Source organism: Lactuca virosa, chromosome 6 (genome assembly GCF_052849685.1).
Source record: "Lactuca virosa cultivar CGN04683 chromosome 6, Lactuca_virosa_CGN04683_v6, whole genome shotgun sequence".
Lineage (NCBI taxonomy): Eukaryota > Viridiplantae > Streptophyta > Magnoliopsida > Asterales > Asteraceae > Lactuca > Lactuca virosa.
The window spans coordinates 208,624,276-208,647,164 of NC_136431.1; the positions used below are offsets into that span (position 1 = coordinate 208,624,276).

Genomic DNA, 22,889 nt, shown 5'->3' on the forward strand with positions numbered 1-22,889 from the left:
AATGTGTGTATATGTTCAGTTAAAGAGCCTCCTTCAATCATCTTGAGATTGAACAACCGTTGCTTCAAATGCAACTTGTTTGGTAAGCTCTTGGTCATCAACAGTTGTTCCAACTTTAGCCATAAAGAAGCCGCTGACGTTTCTTTTAGAACATCTTGCAAAACATCGTTTGACAAGTGCAAACGAATTTGGGATAAAGCCTTCAGATCTTTCATCTCCTTTTCTTCTTCGGTCCATGTATCGGGCATCTTATTGGAACCCAAGAGCACCTTGTGTAAATCCATCTGAATGAGAATGTCTCTCATCTTTACTTGCCACAACGGAAATCGGGTGTTACGATCCAGTAGTGGAATATCGTATTTTACCGAAGACATGATTAATTACTTGATAAAATGATCCCAACGAGCTAATATCACAACCCGGATGCTCTGATACCAATTGTTGTAAAATACGACGGATACGAATTGACTTAAATAATATTAGCTCAATGCGGAATGGGATCAAAAATTATCAAAGCGTAATAATCACAACGTAATACGAATAAAATAAATAGAATAGAGACACAGGAATTTACGTGGAAACCCAAATCGGGAAAAAACCACGGGCGGAGGAAGCCGAGAAACAATTCACTATAATTTGCAGTGTTTACAGTGATTATGAAAGAGATTACAAATAGAGTGGGAGAGATAAAATACACGGTGGTGTATCAGTATATATATATATATATATATATATATATATATATATATATATATATAATGCTTTTCTATATATACTTCAATCATATTAAACTTCTCTGGCCTAGGCTATTTATAGCCAAGAATATCACACGTGAAGAGAAGAAAAATGTGCCGTCCAAAATTGTAGGCGCCTAATATTTGACCACCGTCCATTCTTCATTCAAATTCACATATATATTACTATAATATTAACCACCGTCCATTCTCATTTCCAAATTCACACTTATATTACTATTCATAGTCAAACTATGAATAGTAAATGATAAGTTACGGAAATAACCCCTGAACTATTTGTCACTTGCTAATTTTGGAGGTAACTTTTCCATAATCTCCACCTTGACATCAAAATTAAGCAAGTCATGCTTTACGATTAGTCAAAACCTATAGCTCATCAAACTCTAAAACTTCCATAAGAACCTGCAATTTTATATAGAGAAAAAATTGTTTCCGAAAAAATAAATAATACTTCCTCCACCTACGAGCCTTCAGGCTCAACTGCGATCAGAAACACCCACCATGTCCAAACATAATTTGAACTTGGCTATAGGAAGACTTTTAGTGAACATATCAGCGGGATTATAATCTGTATGAATCTTGTCCACAACACAATCGCCTTTTTCAATGATATCCCGCACAAAATGATAACGAATATCAATATGCTTAGTTCGGTCATGAAACATTTGATCTTTACTCAAGAAGATAGCACTCTGGTTGTCACAGAAAACTGTGGTCATCTTTATTCTATCATCGAGTTCTCCAAATAACCTCTTCAACCAGATATCTTCCTTAACTGCTTCTGTAATCGCCATGTACTCTGCCTCGGTAGAAGACAGGGCAACTGTAGACTGTAACTGGGCTTTCCAACTAACAGCACAACCATTTAGAGTAAACACATATCCTGTAATTGATCTTCGTTTATCCAAATCTTTGCCATAATCTGAATCAACATATCCGAACACCCCAGTGTTAGATTTACCAAAACGTAAACACATAGAAGACGTACCACGTAAATAACGAAAAATCCACTGTACTGCTTTCCAGTGTTCTTTCCCCGGGTTCACCATGTATCTACTAACCATGCTAACAGCATAAGCCAAATCAGGGCGCGTGCAGATCATAGCATACATCAAAGATCCAACAGCACTAGAGTATGGAACACGTGCCATGTAAGCCATATCAGTCTCATTAGTAGGACTCAAAGCGGATGATAGCTTGAAATGAGCTGCAAAAGGTGTGTTGACAGACTTTGCTTCGTGCATACTGAAGCGTCTTAGGACTTTCTCAATATAACTTTTCTGAGAAAGATGCAAGATCCTAGACTTCCTGTCACGAATAATTTCCATACCTAAAATCTTTTTGGCAGCTCCTAAGTCCTTCATTTCAAATTCAGCTTTCAACTGGTCTTTTAACTTCTGAATCTCCTTCATATCTTTCGCTGCAATCAACATGTCATCCACGTACAAGAGTAAGTAGATCTTTGAACCATTGTCACCTTTCTTGAAATAAACGCAGGTATCATAGGTGCACCTGCTGAATTTGTGACTGGTCATGAAAGAATCGAACCTCTTGTACCATTGTCTAGGAGACTGCTTGAGGCCATAAAGAGATTTGTTCAACTTGCATACGTAGTTCTTCTTTCCAGGAACTACAAAACCTTCAGGTTGTTGCATAAAAATCTCTTCCTCAAGCTCACCATTTAGGAAAGCTGTAGTGACATCAAGTTGTTCTAACTCAAAATCATTAGAAGCAACCAACCCCAACAATACACGAATGGAAGTATGTTTGACAACTGGGGAATAAATGTCAGTGTAATCAATACCAGGAATCTGACTGTAGCCTTTAGCTACTAACCGAGCTTTGTATCTTGGTTTATCATTTGGGTTGACAGGTTCCTTGAGCTTGTAGACCCACTTGCATTTAACTGGTCTCTTCCCTTTCGGAATAGGAACTAAATTCCAAGTATTGTTTCGCTGCAAAGATTCCATCTCATTTTGCATAGCGAGCATCCAATCATTTGAGTCTTCAGATTTGATAGCCTCGTCATAATTTGCAGGCTCCGTTGCAGACTCAATATTATCAGCAACAATAAAAGCATAGGCAACCAAATCAGATTCAGCATACCTCTTCGGAGGAATAATCTGTCTTCTCGGTCTATCTCTTGCAATGCTTGGAGTAGTAGCTTGTGGTTGTGAAGGTGTTGAATCTTCACCAACAACATGCTCATCCGACGAAGAAGAATCTTGATGCTGATTTGTACTCTGATTAGTGGTAGGTGAAGTAGGAAGCTCCACCTCCATTTGAGCATTCTCTTTATTTGCTTCGGATGATACATCTGATGCATCTGTTCTTTTAGAAGAGTCAGCAACTGGTTGAATTATAGCAGACTCATCAAAAGTAACATCTCTTGAGATGATAATTTTCTTCAAATCAAAGCTCCATAACTTGTAACCCTTTACACCTTGATTGTACCCAAGAAAAACACATTTGATTGCTCTTGGTTCTAGCTTCCCATTGTCAACTCGTGCATACGCTGGACATCCGAATGGTTTTAAATCTGAATAATTGGCAGGTTTACCAGACCATAACTCAAACGGAGTTTTCTTCTCGATTGCTCGTGACGGTGATCGGTTGATAACATAGCAAGCAGTCGAAGCAGCCTCCGCCCAAAAAAACTTTGGCAATTTGGAATTAGAAAGCATACACCGGACCTTCTCCATAATGGTGCGATTCATCCTTTCAGCTACACCATTTTGTTGAGGTGAATGGACTACTGTGCGATGTCGAGTAATGCCTTCCTTTTGACAATAGACATTAAACTCTTCTGAGCAAAACTCAAGTCCATTATCCGTACGAAGATACTTTACCACCAGACCTGATTGCTTTTCAACCTGAACTTTCCAATTTCTGAAGGTAGAGAAAACGTCTCCTTTATTTTTTAAGAAGAAAGACCACACCTTCCTGGAGAAATCATCAATAATAGTGAGCATATAAATAGCTCCACCTTTTGAAGCAACTCGAGCCGGTCCCCACAAATCCGAGTGAACATAATCAAGTGGTCCTTTCGTTGTATGGATACCACTTGCAAACCTTACTCGTTTTGCCTTGCCATATACATAGTCTTCACAGAAATCCAAATCAACAATCTTTTGTTGACCAAGTAAACCTCTTCGACTCAATTCTGACATGCCTTGGAAACTCATATGGCCGAGTCGAAGGTGCCAAAGACGGGACTGATCTGGATCAGAAATAGACTTTGACACAACAGCAGCATCACTCGAAATTGTTTGCCCGTCAAGAAAGTAAAGATCTGAGGTTTTTCGTTCGGCTCTCAGTTTGTCGGAACCGTCTTTGAATACCCTGAGAACTCCACCTTTACCAGCAAACTCGTATCCCTTTTTGTCAAAGGAACTGAGAGATAACAAGTTTCTTCTGAGGTCAGGAACATATCTAACATCCCCCATGGTTCGAATAACTCCGTCAAACATACGGATCCTGACTGAACCATGTCCAAGAACTGGACATGTAGTATTGTTACCCATCAACACATAGCCCTGGTTAACCTTTTCAAATGTGTAAAACCAACTTTTGTTGTGACACATATGAAAAGTACAACCAGAGTCGAGTATCCAATCACCAGTGGAATCCAGTTTATTTGAATAAACTGTCAAAAGTTCTCCAATACCTTCGACCTCAGCTAGATCGGCTTCACCCGAAGTGCTAGCTTGTTTACCATTTGCTGCCGTCTTCTCTTTTTCTTTGTTCTTCAACTTGAAGCATTCTTCAAGCACATGTCCCTTCATGTGACAATAGTTGCAAAACTTTCGTTTGCCTTTTGACTTGGATCTGGTTCTGTTGGAAGATTGAGAAGTTCTACTTCTCTCTGTTGTTCTTCCTCTGGCATTCAAACCTTCGGCTTTAGCATCACTTGAACCACCACCAGTAATATGCTTCATCTTCTCTTTTGAATCCAAAGCTGTATAGACTTCATCTAAAACTAGAGTGTCACGACTATAGATAATAGTATCACGAAAATGGCTATAGGATTCTGGCAACGACGATAGTAAGAATAGAGCCAAGTCTTCATCTTCATACTGAACATCCATATTCTCTAAGTTATTTACTAACTCTTTAAATGTGGATATATGTTCAGTTAAAGAGCCTCCTTCAATCATCTTGAGATTGAACAACCGTTGCTTCAAATGCAACTTGTTTGGTAAGCTCTTGGTCATCAACAGTTGTTCCAACTTTAGCCATAAAGAAGCCGCTGACGTTTCTTTTAGAACATCTTGCAAAACATCGTTTGACAAGTGCAAACGAATTTGGGATAAAGCCTTCAGATCTTTCATCTCCTTTTCTTCTTCGGTCCATGTATCGGGCATCTTATTGGAACCCAAGAGCACCTTGTGTAAATCCATCTGAATGAGAATGTCTCTCATCTTTACTTGCCACAACGGAAATCGGGTGTTACGATCCAGTAGTGGAATATCGTATTTTACCGAAGACATGATTAATTACTTGATAAAATGATCCCAACGAGCTAATATCACAACCCGGATGCTCTGATACCAATTGTTGTAAAATACGACGGATACGAATTGACTTAAATAATATTAGCTCAATGCGGAATGGGATCAAAAATTATCAAAGCGTAATAATCACAACGTAATACGAATAAAATAAATAGAATAGAGACACAGGAATTTACGTGGAAACCCAAATCGGGAAAAAACCACGGGCGGAGGAAGCCGAGAAACAATTCACTATAATTTGCAGTGTTTACAGTGATTATGAAAGAGATTACAAATAGAGTGGGAGAGATAAAATACACGGTGGTGTATCAGTATATATATATATATATATATATATATATATATATATATATATATATATATATATATATATATATAATGCTTTTCTATATATACTTCAATCATATTAAACTTCTCTGGCCTAGGCTATTTATAGCCAAGAATATCACACGTGAAGAGAAGAAAAATGTGCCGTCCAAAATTGTAGGCGCCTAATATTTGACCACCGTCCATTCTTCATTCAAATTCACATATATATTACTATAATATTAACCACCGTCCATTCTCATTTCCAAATTCACACTTATATTACTATTCATAGTCAAACTATGAATAGTAAATGATAAGTTACGGAAATAACCCCTGAACTATTTGCCACTTGCTAATTTTGGAGGTAACTTTTCCACACTTTATCTTACTCTGATTTTCATTTGAAACGTAATCATTCAAATTCCTATGCTTCTGCGTGTTCTAGTTCATTTAGCGATTGGATTTTGATCATAAGGTTGTTATTGATGATATGTAGGTTGGGATTCCAGATTAGTTGTTCATAGGCGTGTATCTGGAGAGTTTTCTGATGGGATTGATCAGGATGAACATGAACCTCCAAATTATGCACAAATTTCACCTCAGGTACTAACTTATTATTCATTTTTTTTTTTTTTTTTTTTTTTTTTTACATTTCATTGAATTCGAGTAATATTTTGTGCGCCAAACATCTAATTCGTGACTTGAAACATGTGCATCAGATAATCATGCCTACAAAGAATGGACATATGATTTTACATTTATGAAGAAGTTACTTGCTAATTCGAATTTAATCATTTTGTCCGAGATAATCAGGAAATTTAGATCAAAATCATCTTTTATTAAGCACTCCAAACTGACTATTTCAACTTGAAAAGCACATCCAAACACATCCTTTGGTGATTGCCTTAAATATATGATTGTTTTAAAGTGACCAAATAAAAAAAATCATTTAATGTTGTCATCATATTTTCCTTGCAATTTTAATAGTGTTCACCATCAATGATTACCCAAATAGTTCTTTAGGACATGTATTGTCACATCCAAAGTTCATATCTTAATTGGGTGATTGCTAATCAAATATTATCCAGTAAATTTCTGATAATATAACTAATAAAGCAAGAAAAATAGTGAGAATACATGATATGATGTATTCTTGTTATTTGCTATTTTCTATTGAAAGGCTGAAATATTTTCTACTTAAAGCTTTGATGCAATGTGTTTTTGGTTCTTATTCAAGTCCCATGAAAATTGCACCTATCCTCTATTTGGTTATCTTCCATGAAAATTGTCACAATTCTTTTTTAGACGACCTCTCAAGCTAAATTTATATGCATATTGTCTCTATTACAAACAACATAAAGTTGTTGCTTTTAGTCCATAAGATTCATTAAAAATTGCAATAGTAAATAATACTCATGTAATGATTTTTTCGAAAAACCCATGTCGGGGATGAAAAAACCTTGAATAAATGTGTTTTTCATGCTAATTTCATCGACCTCAATATATGCTTTGGCAGAGGCTTGAACACAAGACATCTTTTGTGGAAATTCTAAAGAAAGCCAACTTTGTATTGTTTCAAGTAGTTCTTGCTTGTACAATATTGGTTCTTATCTTTCCACCATCTTTCACATGGTTCAATAGCAGGTTAAATAATACTTCCTTTTGTTCCAACTTCCAATATATTAGTCCTTTTAGACTCCATTTCTTACAAAGGACATGACCATGTGAAAAAGACATTAATATCCTCCTCATCCTCGTCATCAAAAATAGTCCTAGAAAACTTGTTTGGTCCTATCCAGTCTTACAGCCTTAATGTTCTGACGAACTGAATTGTGCCATAAATTATAACATTATTAGGTAAGTGGATTGCTAGCATGCATTTTCATCTTAGCAAAGCTCACATTGTTTATTAGAATTTTTTTCTTTTGTTTTAACAAAAAAAAAACAAATTGCAGGTATTATGCCCCGGCTTTATGTTTCTTGATGTTTGCAGTCGGAATTTATTCAAATGAAAAAGATTTTGTTGAAGCTTTCAATAGACCACAAGCTTTTTTTTGCACGTTATCCTGCCCAATTTGTTCAAAAACCATTCATTGGTTATCTTTTTGGAACATTGGTCATGACAATGTGGGGCTTTCCAACTTCCTTAAGTAAGTGTCACCAAAATGCTAAGAATACTTGTATTTACTTGATCATACAAAGACAGAATATACAAATATATATACACGAGAGAATGCGACTAAAACTACATACACCCTACGATTCTGTTGGGTCTATTTTGGGTCTGACTACTTTATCCACTTCAATAATTATTATGCGCATAATTTGTTTATTATTATTCTTATTATGCGGATAATTTGTTTAGGTGCTGGGATTATGCTAACATCTTGCGTTAGTGGGGCCTAACTCTCGAACTATGCCACTTTTCTAATGGACCCCACGATGGCTCCACTAAGCATTGTTGTGACCTCATTATCTACTGCTATTGTTGTTTCTGTCACCCCACTTATAACGCTTTTGCTATTTGGAAAGAGCTTGCCTGTTGATGTCAAAGGAATGGTTTCCAATATTTTTCAGATTGTAGTTTCACCTCTTGTTGCTGGCTTGCTTTTTAACCGGTAAGGAGACATTCGTATGAATGCATTATATGATAAAAAAGAATTGATTTAATTTTCTTTAATTAAGCTTAATGGCCCGTTTGTTAGTTCTATTGTGTTTGGTGTGCATTGGGGTAATATGGAAAACTCCGCATACTAGTGAGCAACTATTTAGTGGTGGGTATTTTAGGTATTTACTTAATGTAGTTTTTTATGATAGAATCTGATGCTCACCACAGGTCTGTTATGTTATAGACCTAAAAGTTAAACTCAATTTCTTTTTCTAGAATCTTAGAAATTTTTTTTTTTGTTTCTTACGGATGTATTTTTTTTCATCTACAGATATTTGCCAAGAATGTCTAGCACCATACGACTCTTTTTACCTCTTTTATCAGTTCTAGTGACTTCACTATGTATCGTATATCCCATTGCTATTAACATATACTCTGGTTCATCGTCTTTTGAGATAACGCTTTTGGTGATTTTTATGGTGCATCATTTATCAGCATTTGTCCTCACAAATGCATTTTTACTGGCATTGTTTTCCACAATTCACCTAATGTCAAACCACTTCAGAGACAACTATCTTACAAAACAGGTTATTTATACTTCATCTTTTGCTTCTTTTTAAACTTGCAGTCTTCACTTTTTGACACTTGACTATAGGAAATAACAACGTACTTTGTATATATGTATTTTGTCCAAAATTGATCAATCTTACGTATTGTTGTGGTTGTTTTAAGCAAATTGCATGAAATAGAAACGTAATTTATTCTTTTTACAATATACACAATGTACTTAAATTTGTTACCCATAATAGCAATGTACTTACATTTTTTTACCATAATAGAACTTGCTTACATTTCTTTACACATAATAACAACATACTTACAATTCTTGTAATAATAGCAATGTACTTGTAGTTCTTTAAGGATAATACGAATATGTAACAAATAACGTACATTTCTTATATTAGTAGCAAATGTAGTTACATTGCTATTATGGGTCAATAATATAGTATATTGCTATTATCAATAGATAAATGTAAGAACATTTCTATAATGGGTAAAAATTATATAAGGTTGTTACCAGGGGTAATAAAATACAAGTATGTTGCTATTATAGTTAAAAAAAAAAAAGAATTAATTACGTAAGTCACATGTTAGGGTTTTGCTACATGTTTCAGGTTGGTAGAGATGAAGGGAGGAAGAAATCTTGATGCAACACCTTCTCATTGTAAATGGTGGTGGTGGTGGAGGGCGACGGATTAAAGAGGTGGGACCCTTGTATTTAGTGCTTATTTACTATAGATATAAATTGTAATTTAAAAAAAAAGATATAGAAGTCATTTTACATGGGTCAAGGAGCAACGTAAGAAATTGAAAACCTTGTAATATAATATTAATATAAATTGTAATTAAATAAAAAAAAAAGATAAAAGATACTAAAAAAGGTATAAAGGTCATTTTACATTGGTGGGGACCAACCATGTAAGAAATTGTAACCATAGGGGCCATCTGTGTCGATTAAAAAGTTAGGGACATTTATGGACCCTTTATGATCTTGTTTGTTTGGCAACGTTCATATGGATTTTGTATAATATATATAAATACAAGGGTATAGTTTTGGCACTGTTATATGTATTATTTATTATTAATTATAGAGTTTGTTTTACAAACGAAGAATTTAAAGCTTATTAAAACCCAAACAAGATTATAATAAAAATATCTTCTAGTTACTTTTACATAATACAATTATAGTTTAATTAATTTCATGAAATTATAAACATGTTTTGTTTCTATAATTAAAAATGGATTATGTTATGTTTGTGCAGGTTGTAATTATGTGACTAATGGGTTTTTCTCTTGTAATATTTTGTGGTAAGTAGAAGGTGTAATCGTTGTGAGTTTAAACAGTTTTGCTAACTTTATAGAATTATATTTATGAAAATTGGGCATTTTATATTGGTTGTGCTTTTGCAATGATAAATGTGCATTTTTCTCTTCTGATGTTTTTATTTCGATTAAATGTGCATTCTATGGCTAAAGACAAATTTTTTTATTCCATTCCATATGTTTTATAAGAAAAGCAAAAATCATCCCATACAATAGCAATCTACTTTTTCTTTTGAGGGTTTAGTTAGTGGGTTGACTTGGAAGATTTTTTGTTCAATTCGTTTATTCGTTATAATTTAAAAGACATCTGTAAAGGTTAATTTTTCAAAAAATTATTATTTTTGTCATATCAGTTTTACATTAACTTTTATTTATTAATTTTTTTTTTATAAACTCTTTCTATGGTTAACTTTTGCAAAAGTTTTTTTTAGAAGTTAACCAATTTATCTTGCTATTTCTCGTATATTTTATACTCTCCTATATTTTTTTGTCTTTTTAAGTCTATGTTATAGTTTTGAAAATAACATTATTTGATATTAACATAATATAAAATAGTATGTTACAACAATGTTTTTTAATCATTGGTATTTGTTTTTTAATCATTGGTATTTGTATAATTTTGAAAAGTTTGACAATTACTTTTTTAATGATATACATTTCTATAAAATATTTCTAATGGTAAAAAGTTATGCAAAAGTTTATTCAAAGTGTAGTGCTACCATTAAAGATGTTCCAACTTAAATATGATTATAAAAATGATAAAATAATCTTGTTACATAAAATAACATTTATTAATAAATATTCAACTTGATTGATTATTTCCATATGATTTAGCTAAATAATTTTTAGTTTTATTTATTTGAGCAACTGAAGATAAAGTCTTTGCTAACAATTGTCTTTAAAAACATCATTAACAAACCTTGTAAACCATCATACATTTAAGTTTTGTTTTGATATTCATTGTTTGTTTTTAACATGAAATATAATCCTTATAAATATTTGAAATTTGGGAAAGTTGACCGTTGAAATAGATTGAAATAGATGAGATTGGCTTGAAACAATTCTTTTTTGTCTAATGTAAGTAACTAATATTATTAATATTATTACAAAAGTATATGATCATAATAACAGTATTGTGTGATAATCACAAAATGATCTCGAATCGATACGGAAATTTTGAAAAACATTGATTTTATATATTTTTTATTATATGATAATAACAATATGTAAGAAATAAAATATTTTTCATCAATGCTAGCAAATCAGGGTGTTAGAAAGACAAACTTGTATTATAAATATCTTTCAAAAAGATCTCTATTGACACAAAATGTAAAAACCCAACAAGGGTTATATAGTTATATTTGTGGACACGTATATACCACATAGTTTGTACTATTTGCCATGATACATTGAGTTTCGAGAATTTAATATCTCTCACGACTCACAACCTTCCAATGCAAACAACAAAAAACTCATTTGATAAACTCAATTCTGCGAGGAGAAAATTTATTTGACAACTCCCTCCAAACTAACCTTGAGTAAAGGTATATATAATAGTAGTTTTTTCTAAAGCTTTTTGCTATTTGAATTAGCTTTTAGAAAGTTCTTTTTTTTTTATACCGTTGGAGAAGAACGATTATTTAGGAGTTCATTTCAATAACTTATTTTTCCTATGACCTTTTCATTTTCTTTTAGGCTTTGTCACATTTGATCATTCTATTTAGTAATCTTTATTTTATACCCTAAAAATAAAAAAATTAATATACTTTATGAAAAATTAATATAATTTAAAAAATTGTCAATATTTTTAAAATTAAAACTATCAAACATTATAAAACATTATAGTTACATAATATTTTATTGTTTTTTAACTTAAAATTTTATCATTTTTTATTGTTTCAGAAAAAAATAGTCAACAAAGTTATTTTTCACTTTTATATTTTTTGGCATTAAGGATCTACTTATTATAATATTTTTATTTATTATAATTATAATGTCAAATAATTTTTCTTCCCTTCACAAATTAATATATATTAATAAAAGTATACTTAATAAAATATTTAAAATAAATTAGTTACTTTAATTTTTTTATTTTTAAAAGTTAGCTAGTAAACAAAAGTTTAGCCGGTGGAGCTATAGAATTATAGAAAAAGTTTTCCTCGTAGACCCACCATTTCACGGTAGGTAATGCTTCACAGCACGAAAGTCAAAATTGAGAGCGACGAAATTCCGTTTTGTGGATGGACCCACCATTTCCATTTAAGTAGACTTTTAAATCACCCATTTAAACCATATGGGATTTTGACCATTTCAGACTTGGAAAGAAAATCTAGTTGATAGTGATTTACGACAATGATTCTCAGGAGCAGTGTCGCTCAGCTTCTTCATCATCATCATCATCACTTTAATCAACCATCTCGCGTTCTTCCGCGAAAATCTTCTTCAGGTAACCTAAACGCTTTACTGTTTTATCCAGATTCTGTTATTACTTTATGTGGATTTTGATATCTGAATGCTTTTGAACTTGTTAATTCGCAGACAACAGTCGCATCAAGTTCCCAATCTCTCCACACACCCTATCTTTATCTTACTCTGATGTTCAATTGAAACGTAATTATTCCGATTCCTATGCTTCTGCGTGTTCTAGATCAATTAGCGATTGGGTTTTGATCATAAGATTGTTGTTGATGATATGTAGGTTGGGATTCCAGATTAGTGGTTCATAGGCGTGTATCTGGTGAGTTTTCTGATGGGATTGATCAGGATGAACATGAACCTCCAAATTATGCACAAATTTCACCTCAGGTACTAACTTGTTAGTTGTTACTCCATTTTCACATTTCACTGAATTTGAGTAATATTCAGTGTATAAAATTTGGTCAGTGATTACCCAAATAGTTCTTTAGGACATGTATTGTCAATTTGTCACATCCAAAGTTCATGTCTTAATTTGGTGATTGCTGATTACATTTTATCCAGTGAATTTCTGATAATCTACAGCCTAATAAAACTATAAAGCGAGAAAAATGGTGAGAATACATGATATGATGTATTCTTGTCATTTGCTATTCTTCTTTCATTTCTTTTAATAGTCGGGGATGAAAAAACCTTGAATAAATGTGTTTTTTCATGCTAATTTCATTGACATCAATATATGCTTTGGCAGAAACTTGAACACAAGACATCTTTTGTGGAAATTCCAAAGACAACCAACTCTTTATTGCCTCAAGTAGTTCTTGCTAGTACAATATTGGTTCTTGTCTTTCCACCATCTTACACATGGTTCACTAGCAGGTTAAATAATAGTACTTCCTTATGTTCCAACTTCCAATATATTAGTCCTTTTAGGCTCTATTTCTTACATAGGACATGATAATGTGAAAAAGACATGAATACCCTATTCATCATTGTCGTCAAAAATAGTCCTAGAAAGTTGGTCTGATCCCACCCAGTCTGGTTCTGTCATGTGTAACAAATATAGCCTTACGGTTATGACAGACTGAACCATGCTATTATTATAGTTGATTAGACATTTAAAAAAAAATTGCACTTCTGGTTTTAAAATTTTGTTTTTTGTTTTAACAAAAAAATAAATTTCAGGTATTATGCCCCGGCTTTATGTTTCTTGATGTTTACAGTCGGAATTTATTCAAATGAAAAAGATTTTGTTGAAGCTTTCAATAAACCACAAGCTTTTTTTGCACGTTATCTTGCCCAATTTGTTCAAAAACCATTTATTGGTTATCTTTTTGGAACATTGGTCATGACAATCTGTGGCTTTCCAACTTCCTTAGGTAAGTGTCGCTGTCTTTCTTTTTCTTTTTCTTTTTCTTTTTTTGGAACATTTTTCATGACAATCTGTTACTTTGTTTATTTTGATTTTGTAAACCATTTAGGTGCTGGGATTATGCTAACTACTTGCGTTAGTGGGGCCCAACTCTCGAACTATGCCACTTTTCTAATGGACCCCACAATGGCTCCCCTAAGTATTGTTGCCACCTCATTATCTACTGCTATTTCTATTTCTGTGACCCCACTTTTATCACTTTTGCTGATTGGAGAGAAATCGCCTGTTGATCTCAAACAAATGGTTTCCAATATTTTGCGGATTGTAATTTCACCTTTTGCTGTTGGATTGCTTCTTAACCGGTAAGGAGACAAATTAATTTAGTGGAGGGGTATTTTAGGCATTTACTTAATATAGTTTTTTTTATGTACAGGTTTTTGCCAAGAATGTGTAGCAACATTCGACCATTTTTACCCCCTTTATCAATTCTAGTGACTTCAGTATGTATGGTGGCTCCTATTGCTGCTAACATAAACTCTGTTTCATCGTCTTTTTTGATAAAAGTTTTTGTGCTTGTTACTGGGCTTCATATCTCAGCATTTGTCCTCTCAAATGCATTTTTACTCGCATTGTTTTCCACAATTCACTTGATGTCAAACTACTTCAGAGACAACTTTCTTACAAAACAGGTTATTTATCCATTTCTTCTAAATTGATCAATCTTACATATTGTTGTGTTTGTTTTGAGCAAATTGCAGGAAAAAGCAACGTGTTTTATTCTTTTTACCACTATACGCAATGCACTTACATTTGTTACCCATAATAGCTATGTGCTTTTTTTTTTTTTTTTACCAAAATAGAATGTGTTTACATTTCTTTACACATAATAGCAACTTGCAAGGCATTAGCCAAGGGGTATTTAACAAAGTGTAGGAGGAAATTGAGTTAACTTAGGGTTTTGCTACATGTTTTTTCAGGTTGGTAGAGATGAAGGGAGGAATAAATCTTGATGCAACACCTTTCGTTGAAAATTGTGGTGGTGGAGAAGAAGGGGGTGGGGCCCTTGTAATTTAATACTAATATAAACTGTAGTTTATTGGACAACAATAACAATAGCCATTCATTTTAAACCAATAAGAAAATCAGAAAATAGTCGGATCACTTTTAGGAAAATTAAGCGAACTCACGATCATTTGTCAAGGACATATCATGTGGGCATGTGAAGGCTTGTTTTACTTTTTGGTTAAAGAGTACAAACGAAAATCATTTCTAGAAAATATATAAATATTAATTAACATACATTTAATACCAACCACTTTTCTTGAAATAAAAATAACATTTATGATATTTTAAAACAACATTTTTATCATTTTTTTTTAAAATTTTTTTTTATCATTTTTATCATTTAACGAAAGTTTTTATATCAACTTTAACTTTTATAAATGTTTATTATTTTTTTGTAAAACAATACTCCATATATAACAAGATTTGGGTTGAATGTTTGTTATAAAAAAAAAAACCAGATTGATATTAACTATTAAGTTCAACTCAAGCACAAAATGTACCAACAAAAAGGCTATAGCCAAATCCATGGAATCGATTTTAATGAAGTCTTCTCACCCGTTATAAAACACAACTCTCTTTGTAGCTAACTAAGTATAGTTGTTATGCATGATTTTGAGCTTTGACAACTAGAAATCAAAACTACATTCTTACACCGGAAGTTAGAAGAAAAAAATTTGTATGGATCAACCTAAAGGGTTTATCCTTCATGGGAAAGAAGATATTGTACAAGAGATTTAACACCTTCATGCTATCTTATAAGGTTTTAAAAAGGTCCGACTATGATAGTTGTGTGTAAATAAACAAAGGCTTGGCTATTTACCTTCTTTTCTATGTTGAATATATGTTGGTTGTTGCAAAAGACACACCATACATAGAGAAACTGAAAAAGGCGCATGGGTAGTGAATTTGAGATGAAAGACTTCATGCAATAATGGCATGAAAATATCTAGCGATGGAGCAGATGGAAAATTATATCCAAGTCAAAATGGGTATATCAATAAATTCATACATTGATTTCATATAAATGATGTCGAGCTAGTGAGTACACCATTAGCTACACGAATGATGTCGAGCTAGTGAGTACACCATTAGCTACACGCTTCAAATTATTATGGTTGTATATGTCTCTAATTAGAGGGGACGAAATGAACACTTGGTTAAAGATTGAAATGAGTTAAAGGTAAAAACAAGTTTGATAATGGGTTGAGTTGACATGAAATATTATTTTTTTCTAGATATTTTTAATAGGAGTTTATTTATAACATATTACTATTCGTTCCATCATTCAATACTATTAGAATGTGTTTTATATATAAATGATTTATTTATCTATTGTGCTATTATTTTTTCTCATCTAATCTTAATAACATTTTCATTATATCCCAATTATGATTTTTCTTTTTTAACAATTACACACACAATATCTACTCTTAAATTTAGGTACTTTTGTCTCCAACAGAGCTTGAATCCTCAACATTTGAGTGAATGGAGTCTATCCGCCAACTCCTCGTCCATGTGGTAATTTATGATTTTGTATATGTATAAGTTTATTACTTTTCTTACTAATTAGTCTAATTTATTAGATATGTAATTTAAAATTATAATATTTTTTTTATCTTTTTTAACTACATAATTGATAACGTGCTTAAATACCAAAAAAATATAAGAAAAAGCATTTCAAATGTATGGAGATAAGTATTTAATTATTAATATTTTTAAAAAAAACTTATGTATTGAATAATGTTTTTATTTGATGATAATAAATAAGTTTAAAATGTTAAACATTGTCCATGATCTATTATTATTAACTTTTTATTAAATAAATAAGTGGTATGTTAATTCTTAAATGTAGTCAAAAGTTTGAAGTTAATTTACGAATAACTCTCAAACTAAAATTTATTTACGAAAAAGCAAGAATTACTGGTAAAAATAGCGATTTGACTATTTTTCCCGGTTTACTGGTTTTATTACTCACATGGTTCCATTAAAATCTCATTATTTTACCATAATTTACGAATAAGCCTCAAACTAAAATCAAGTGATGATTTGACTATTTTCTCCTTGTAACACACATTTTACCGGTTTCATTGATAATCTGGTTGCCTAATCATTAAATAAGCTAATGAGATAGATATGATAGGTTATACTCCCTCCGTTCCAAAATTATAGTCCGTCTTTCCTTTTTGGTTTGTCCCAAAATAATAGTCCACTTCTAAAAATAAATAGCATTTTTACCAAAATTCTCCCTCATTATTACTTAACCAACTAAGCATTTAATGGAACATTAAATGCAAAGTAAAGACAAAACTGTCATTTTATTGTATAAAGATAATGGTAATTAATGCTTCCTTAATCTGTGTGTTTTTTATTTGTAGACAATAATATTGGGACGGAGGGAGTATAATGCTACGTTTACCGTAAAACATGATATTCATCTCATCAGCGTATTTATGACTACGTGTTCATGTCAGCAATGAAATCGGTAAAATGTGTGTTTCCGAGAAAAAAGACCGGAAATGGGTTGATGAGATGGATATGTTGGGTTACATAAGATTAGATAGACATTTTGAAATTTCTTATAAACTTCAAAAATGACGAAGTTGTTGGTAGTTTATATAATTATTACGGTCTTCATTGGATAAATTTTATATTTTCCAAAAAATATATAATACATTAGGATATCAAATTTTATAGTAAACATTACATTATATAACTCAACATATCTATCTCATCAGCTCATTTAATAATTATGCGTCCAAGTCAACAATAAAACCGATAAAATATATGTTATATTGAGAAAATAATTAAATTATCACTTAATTTTAGTTTGAGACTTATTCGTAAATTAAGATAAAATAATGAGACTTTAAAATAACCAAGTCATCAATGAAACCTGTAAACCAGGAAAAAAACTATCAAATAGTTATTTTTATCGGTAATTCATGTTTTTTCGTAAACAAATTTTAGTTTGAGACTTATTTATAAAGTATGATAATATTACGATAATATTGAGACTTTTTTAAAGATTTTCGGTTTATTTAAAACAAATTATAACTAAAACATGAATTTCAGTTTTTGTTTTTTTATACCTGTCTACTTCAAATTCCCCCATATATATACATGGGTGGAGTTGACCATTTTAGACAAAGAAAGAAAACCCAACTGAAAACGTTTTAGGCTCAAGGATTCCTGATGATTCTCAGAAGCAGTGTCGCTCAGCTTCATCATCATCATCATCATCATCAACAACAACGGTATAATCAATTATCTTGCGCTGTTCCGCGAAAATCTTCTTCAGGTAACCTAATGATTTGGTGTTTTATCCAGATTTTGTAGTTACTTTCTGTGATTTTGATATCTGAATACTTTTGAACTTGTTAATTCGCAGAAAACAGTCGCATCGCGTTCCCAATCTCTCCACACACCCTCTCTTTGTGTACGTGCTTCTTCTTACTCTGCCTTTTTACTTGAATCGTGGTTACATTCCGATTCCTATGTTTCTGCGTGTTCTACTTCATATAGCGATTAGATTTTGATCATAAGATTGTTGTTTATGAGATTTAGGTTGGGGTTCCAGATTAATAGTTCATAGGCGTGTATCGGGAGAGTTTCCTGATAAGATTGATCAAGATGAACCTCCCACTTATGCACCAATTTCACCTCAGGTATTAAGTTTACCTCCCTTTTGCTTTTGATTGAATTCAAGTAACATTTCAGATAAATTTAAAGAAGATATCACTGTAAATTTGTGAGCCAAACAACTAATCTATGACCTAAGACATTCCCAGTTATTTCTTCTTCAAAAGCACATCCAAACACTCCCCATGGATGATTTTCATAAAAAAAAATGATTGTTTCAACAGTAAATAACTTAATAAAAACAAATCATAGCATGTTATCATCATATTTATCTTGCAAATTATGAGTATTCAACATATAAAACTGGGTCAATGGTCAATAGTTCATTAAGACATGTATTGCCACATACAAAGCTCATGTCTTAATTGAATGGTTGCTAATCAAATGTTAACCAATGAACTTCTGATAATTTTCAACCTCATAAAACTATAAAGCAAGAATAATAGTGAGAAATACATGATATGATGTATTCTTGTGATTTTCTATTTTCTATTGAAACAATCAAATATTTTCTATCATAAACTTTGATGCCAGGTGGTTTTGCTTACTTTTTGTTATTATTCAAGTCCCATCTCTTAAATAATGAAAAAATGTCATGCAATTCCTAAAAACATGGTATACATTGAATAAGAAATCATGGGATTGATGCTTTTAACTAAAAGCCACTCTGTGTAGTAATATTGTAAACCAACAATATATAAAAAATTAAATTCGTGTAATGATATTTCACATCAAAAACTCATGTAACAACTTTTCTTTAATTCTTGTGTGGTGCGAAGGAATCTTTCTTTTTCATTTCTTTTTGTACTCATGGACATAAAAACCTTCAATACATGTTTTTTTTTCATGCTATTATCATTAACATCAATATATGTATTAGCAGATTCTTGAACACAACACACGTTTTGTGGATGTATTAAAGAAAGCCAACTCTATATTGCCTCAAGTAGTTCTTGCTAGTACAATATTGGCTCTTGTCTTTCCACCTTCTTTCACATGGTTCACTAGCAGGTTAAATAATACTCCCAATTTTCCATTTATTACACAGTACATGACATGACTGTGACTATGAAAAGACATGAATACCCTTCTCATCCTCATCATCGAAAAGAACCCTAGAAACCCAAAAGGTTGTCGTTTTCTTAAAGATTTTTTTTTTATTTTAATAAGTTTCAGGTATTATGCCCCGGCTTTAGGTTTCTTGATGTTTGCAGTTGGACTTAATTCAAGTGAAAAAGATTTTATTGAAGCATTCAACAGACCAACAGCTATCTTTGCAGGGTATATTGGTCAATTTGTCCTAAAACCATTCCTTGGTTATCTTTTTGGCACAATGGCCATGACAATCTTTGGCCTTCCAACTTCCTTAGGTAAATTAAAACCCCACATTTTCTTTATTATTCCTTATCCTTATTTTTGTGGCTCAATTAAAAAAAACCCACATTTTTTTGATCTTAATAATTTTGATTTTGAACCATTTAGGTGTTGGGATTATGCTAACTTCTTGTGTTAGTGGGGCCCAGCTTTCGAATTATGCCACTTTTTTAACGGACCCCATGATGGCTCCACTAAGCATTGTTATGACCTCATTATCTACTGCAACTGCTGTTTTTGTCACCCCACTTTTATCACTTTTGCTCATTGGAAAGAGATTGCCTGTTGATGTCAAAGGAATGGTTTCCAATATTTTGCAAATTGTTGTTTCACCCGTTGCTGCAGGTTTGCTTCTTAACAGGTAAGGACACAAATTCGTATGAATCCGTTATATTTTTAACAAAAATGGGTTTAAATTTATGATTTTCTTTTTCATATTAACTTTAGTTCATGAGTAGTAAATATTAAGATCCCGTTTGTTACCAGAACGGATTGTACTGTGTTTGGTGTGAATTGGACTGGGACTGAGACTGACACTGACACGGAAGCCAATGGGATAAAAACTGCAATTTTTGTTCCACCCAAAAAGGTAAAACAAGAAGGGACAAGGATCCGTTATCGATATCTCATATGTGAAAAAGACATAAATGCCCTTTTCATCCACATCACCAAAAACATCCCTAGAAAGCTTGTCCAATCCCATCCAGTGTAACAAACGCAGCCTACGGCTGCGTTTGTTACATGGGGCTGGACTGGATGGGACTGGAGAAGCTTTCTAGGGATGTTTTTGATGATGTGGATGAAAAGGGCATTTATGTCTTTTGCACATATGAGATATCGATAGCGGATCCTTGCCCCTCCTTGTTTTACCTTTTTGGGTGGAAAAAAATTGTAGTTTTTTCCCATTGGCTTCTGTGTCAGTCTCAGTCCCAGTCCAATTCACACCAAACACAGTACAAACCTGTCATGTCATGTCCTTTCATGGGACTAAAAGTGAAACTCAGTTTCTTTTTCTGGAATCTTTAAAAGTATCTTGATTTTTTTCTCTTACTGATATTATATTTTTTTGCATGTACAGGTTTTTGCCAAAAATTTCGAGCGCCATTCGACCCTTTTTACCCCCTTTATCAGTTCTAGTGACATCACTATGTGTTGGAGCTCCTCTTGCTATTAACATAAACTCTGTTTTATCGCCTTTTGGGATATCAGTTTTGTTGGTTGTTATTGCGCTTCATTTCTCAGCATTTGTCCTTGGATACACATTTACTGGCATTGCTTTCCACAATTCACCAGATGTCAAACCACTTCAAAGAACACTATCTTACGAAACAGGTCCAACAATATCAGATCACTCCAAAATAAATATTGCAATTTTTATGACACAAAAGTACTCCTTGAAACAATAATAATAAAAATAAAAACTTTGGTGTAAATAGGTATGCAAAGTAGTCTATTGGCCCTTGCTCTAGCAAATAAATTCTTTCAAGATCCACTCGTGGGCGTGCCTCCAGCAATATCCGTAAGTTCATTTCTTGTTTTATATATTTTAACAAATTTTAATGCGAATTTTCATTTAAGAACTTTTAATGCTAAAATTCCATGATCTTGTTTGGTTGGCTTCTAGAACGGAATGAAGCTTCATATGATTTTTTTTATAATATATGTAAATAGTAAATACAAGGTATAGTTTTAACAATGTTATATGTATTATTTAATTTTAATCATAAAAATTATTGTTTACCAAACTAAGATTTTAAAATTAATAAAAGCTTATAAAAGCCCAAACAAGGTTATAATGAAAAATATTTTTCTAGTTACTTTTACAAAATAAAATTATAATTTAATAAAGTTCATGAAGGTATAAAAAAAATTTGTTTCATAAAAGAATATAAATTAAAAATTGGGTTATGTTACAATTTTTAGCATTTCTTGGTGTTTGTGTAGGTTGTAATTATGTCACTAATGGGGTTCTCTCTTGTGATGATTTGGGGTAAGAAGAAGAAGGTGTAATCTTTATGAGTTTAACTCATATAAAGGCTTTAAGTTTTGTTTGGTCGGATGGAATTAATGACCAAAGGAATGGAATAGAAGGAATGGAATGAGTCGGTGGATTCGGTGATCATTTTGGTTGATTGTAGGAATGGAATGAATTTTCACGTGAATGGTGATTTCAATCTATTTGACAAAATAAACAAAACTTTTGTTTTTCTATATTTCATTCCATTCGTGATTCCATCGTACCAAACATTACCTTAATCTTGACATCTGACATTGCCAACTTTTTTATAATTGAAGATTTTTTGTGGGCTTCAAAGAATTATATTTATGAAAATTGGGTAATTTTATATTGGTTGTGTTTTTGGCCAAAAATTGGAATTCAATTTTGGTCAATTCTTGTGTTTGTTTGTAAGAGCATCCATAATGCATGGTTTAATGAAATAGTTGAATGAGGTGGCATGTCTAATTGGCATTCAATGGATCATGGATTAAACTCTACCATTATAGGATGTTATGTTGGCTTTCAATGAATATGAAGTTCAATGGTAAAAAATAAAACTTTTTTTAATTCTTAAATATATGTTTATTGAACTTTGTGAAGCTTAATACATTGTAGGAAAAAATTTATAGAGTTGTATGGAGAGTAGAATGATGATGTCACAGTCCATTGAAGATGCCTTCAAAATGTATGATACTTAATTCTGAAATACCCTTCAACAATCCTTCCTAAAACTCATGGAATTCAATTCAAGCCTTAATTTTTTTTTGAACGACCAAATATATAAAAACTAGCAAAAAGTTTGAAAAAAATTCTGGTAATTACAAAAGGATAGTTAATAATGGTATTCTTATAGCTCCAAATTACCCACGTGCTGGTCATAACATATTATGACTCACAATATCCATCCAACAACCAATGTGAGATAACATGTATGCCGCCACCTCACAACAAGAAA

At 32.2% G+C, this 22,889-nt stretch overlaps 2 protein-coding genes and 1 pseudogene across 4 annotated transcripts; all 3 read left to right on the plus strand.

Moving 5' to 3' along the window:
• Window positions 1–5,952: 5,952 nt before the first annotated feature.
• LOC145122257 (putative sodium/metabolite cotransporter BASS6, chloroplastic) lies at window positions 5,953–8,828 on the plus strand (annotated as a pseudogene). The gene is made up of 7 exons (XR_013714622.1): window positions 5,953–5,986; window positions 6,075–6,181; window positions 7,095–7,222; window positions 7,534–7,728; window positions 7,944–8,196; window positions 8,518–8,773; window positions 8,815–8,828. The product of XR_013714622.1 is annotated as a putative sodium/metabolite cotransporter BASS6, chloroplastic (transcript).
• Window positions 8,829–12,355: 3,527 nt separating this feature from the next.
• On the plus strand, window positions 12,356–15,134 carry LOC145120208 (putative sodium/metabolite cotransporter BASS5, chloroplastic). The gene is made up of 8 exons (XM_079056019.1): window positions 12,356–12,516; window positions 12,609–12,680; window positions 12,769–12,875; window positions 13,237–13,364; window positions 13,671–13,864; window positions 13,967–14,219; window positions 14,291–14,546; window positions 14,835–15,134. Exons 1-8 carry the CDS (start codon window positions 12,423–12,425, stop codon window positions 14,865–14,867), a joined length of 1,137 nt encoding a protein of 378 aa, XP_078912145.1. The 5' UTR covers window positions 12,356–12,422; the 3' UTR covers window positions 14,868–15,134.
• A 2,920-nt stretch (window positions 15,135–18,054) lies between these two features.
• Window positions 18,055–22,280, plus strand: LOC145121761 (putative sodium/metabolite cotransporter BASS5, chloroplastic). 2 transcript variants are annotated; one of them, XM_079057460.1, is made up of 9 exons: window positions 18,055–18,220; window positions 18,311–18,358; window positions 18,487–18,587; window positions 19,445–19,572; window positions 19,732–19,931; window positions 20,044–20,296; window positions 21,014–21,267; window positions 21,372–21,454; window positions 21,880–22,280. In XM_079057460.1, exons 1-9 carry the CDS (start codon window positions 18,115–18,117, stop codon window positions 21,943–21,945), a joined length of 1,239 nt encoding a protein of 412 aa, XP_078913586.1. In that variant the 5' UTR covers window positions 18,055–18,114; the 3' UTR covers window positions 21,946–22,280. The 2 variants fall into 2 exon arrangements, with proteins under 2 accessions (XP_078913586.1, XP_078913587.1); XM_079057461.1 differs by having other exon boundaries at window positions 19,738–19,931.
• Window positions 22,281–22,889: the final 609 nt, after the last annotated feature.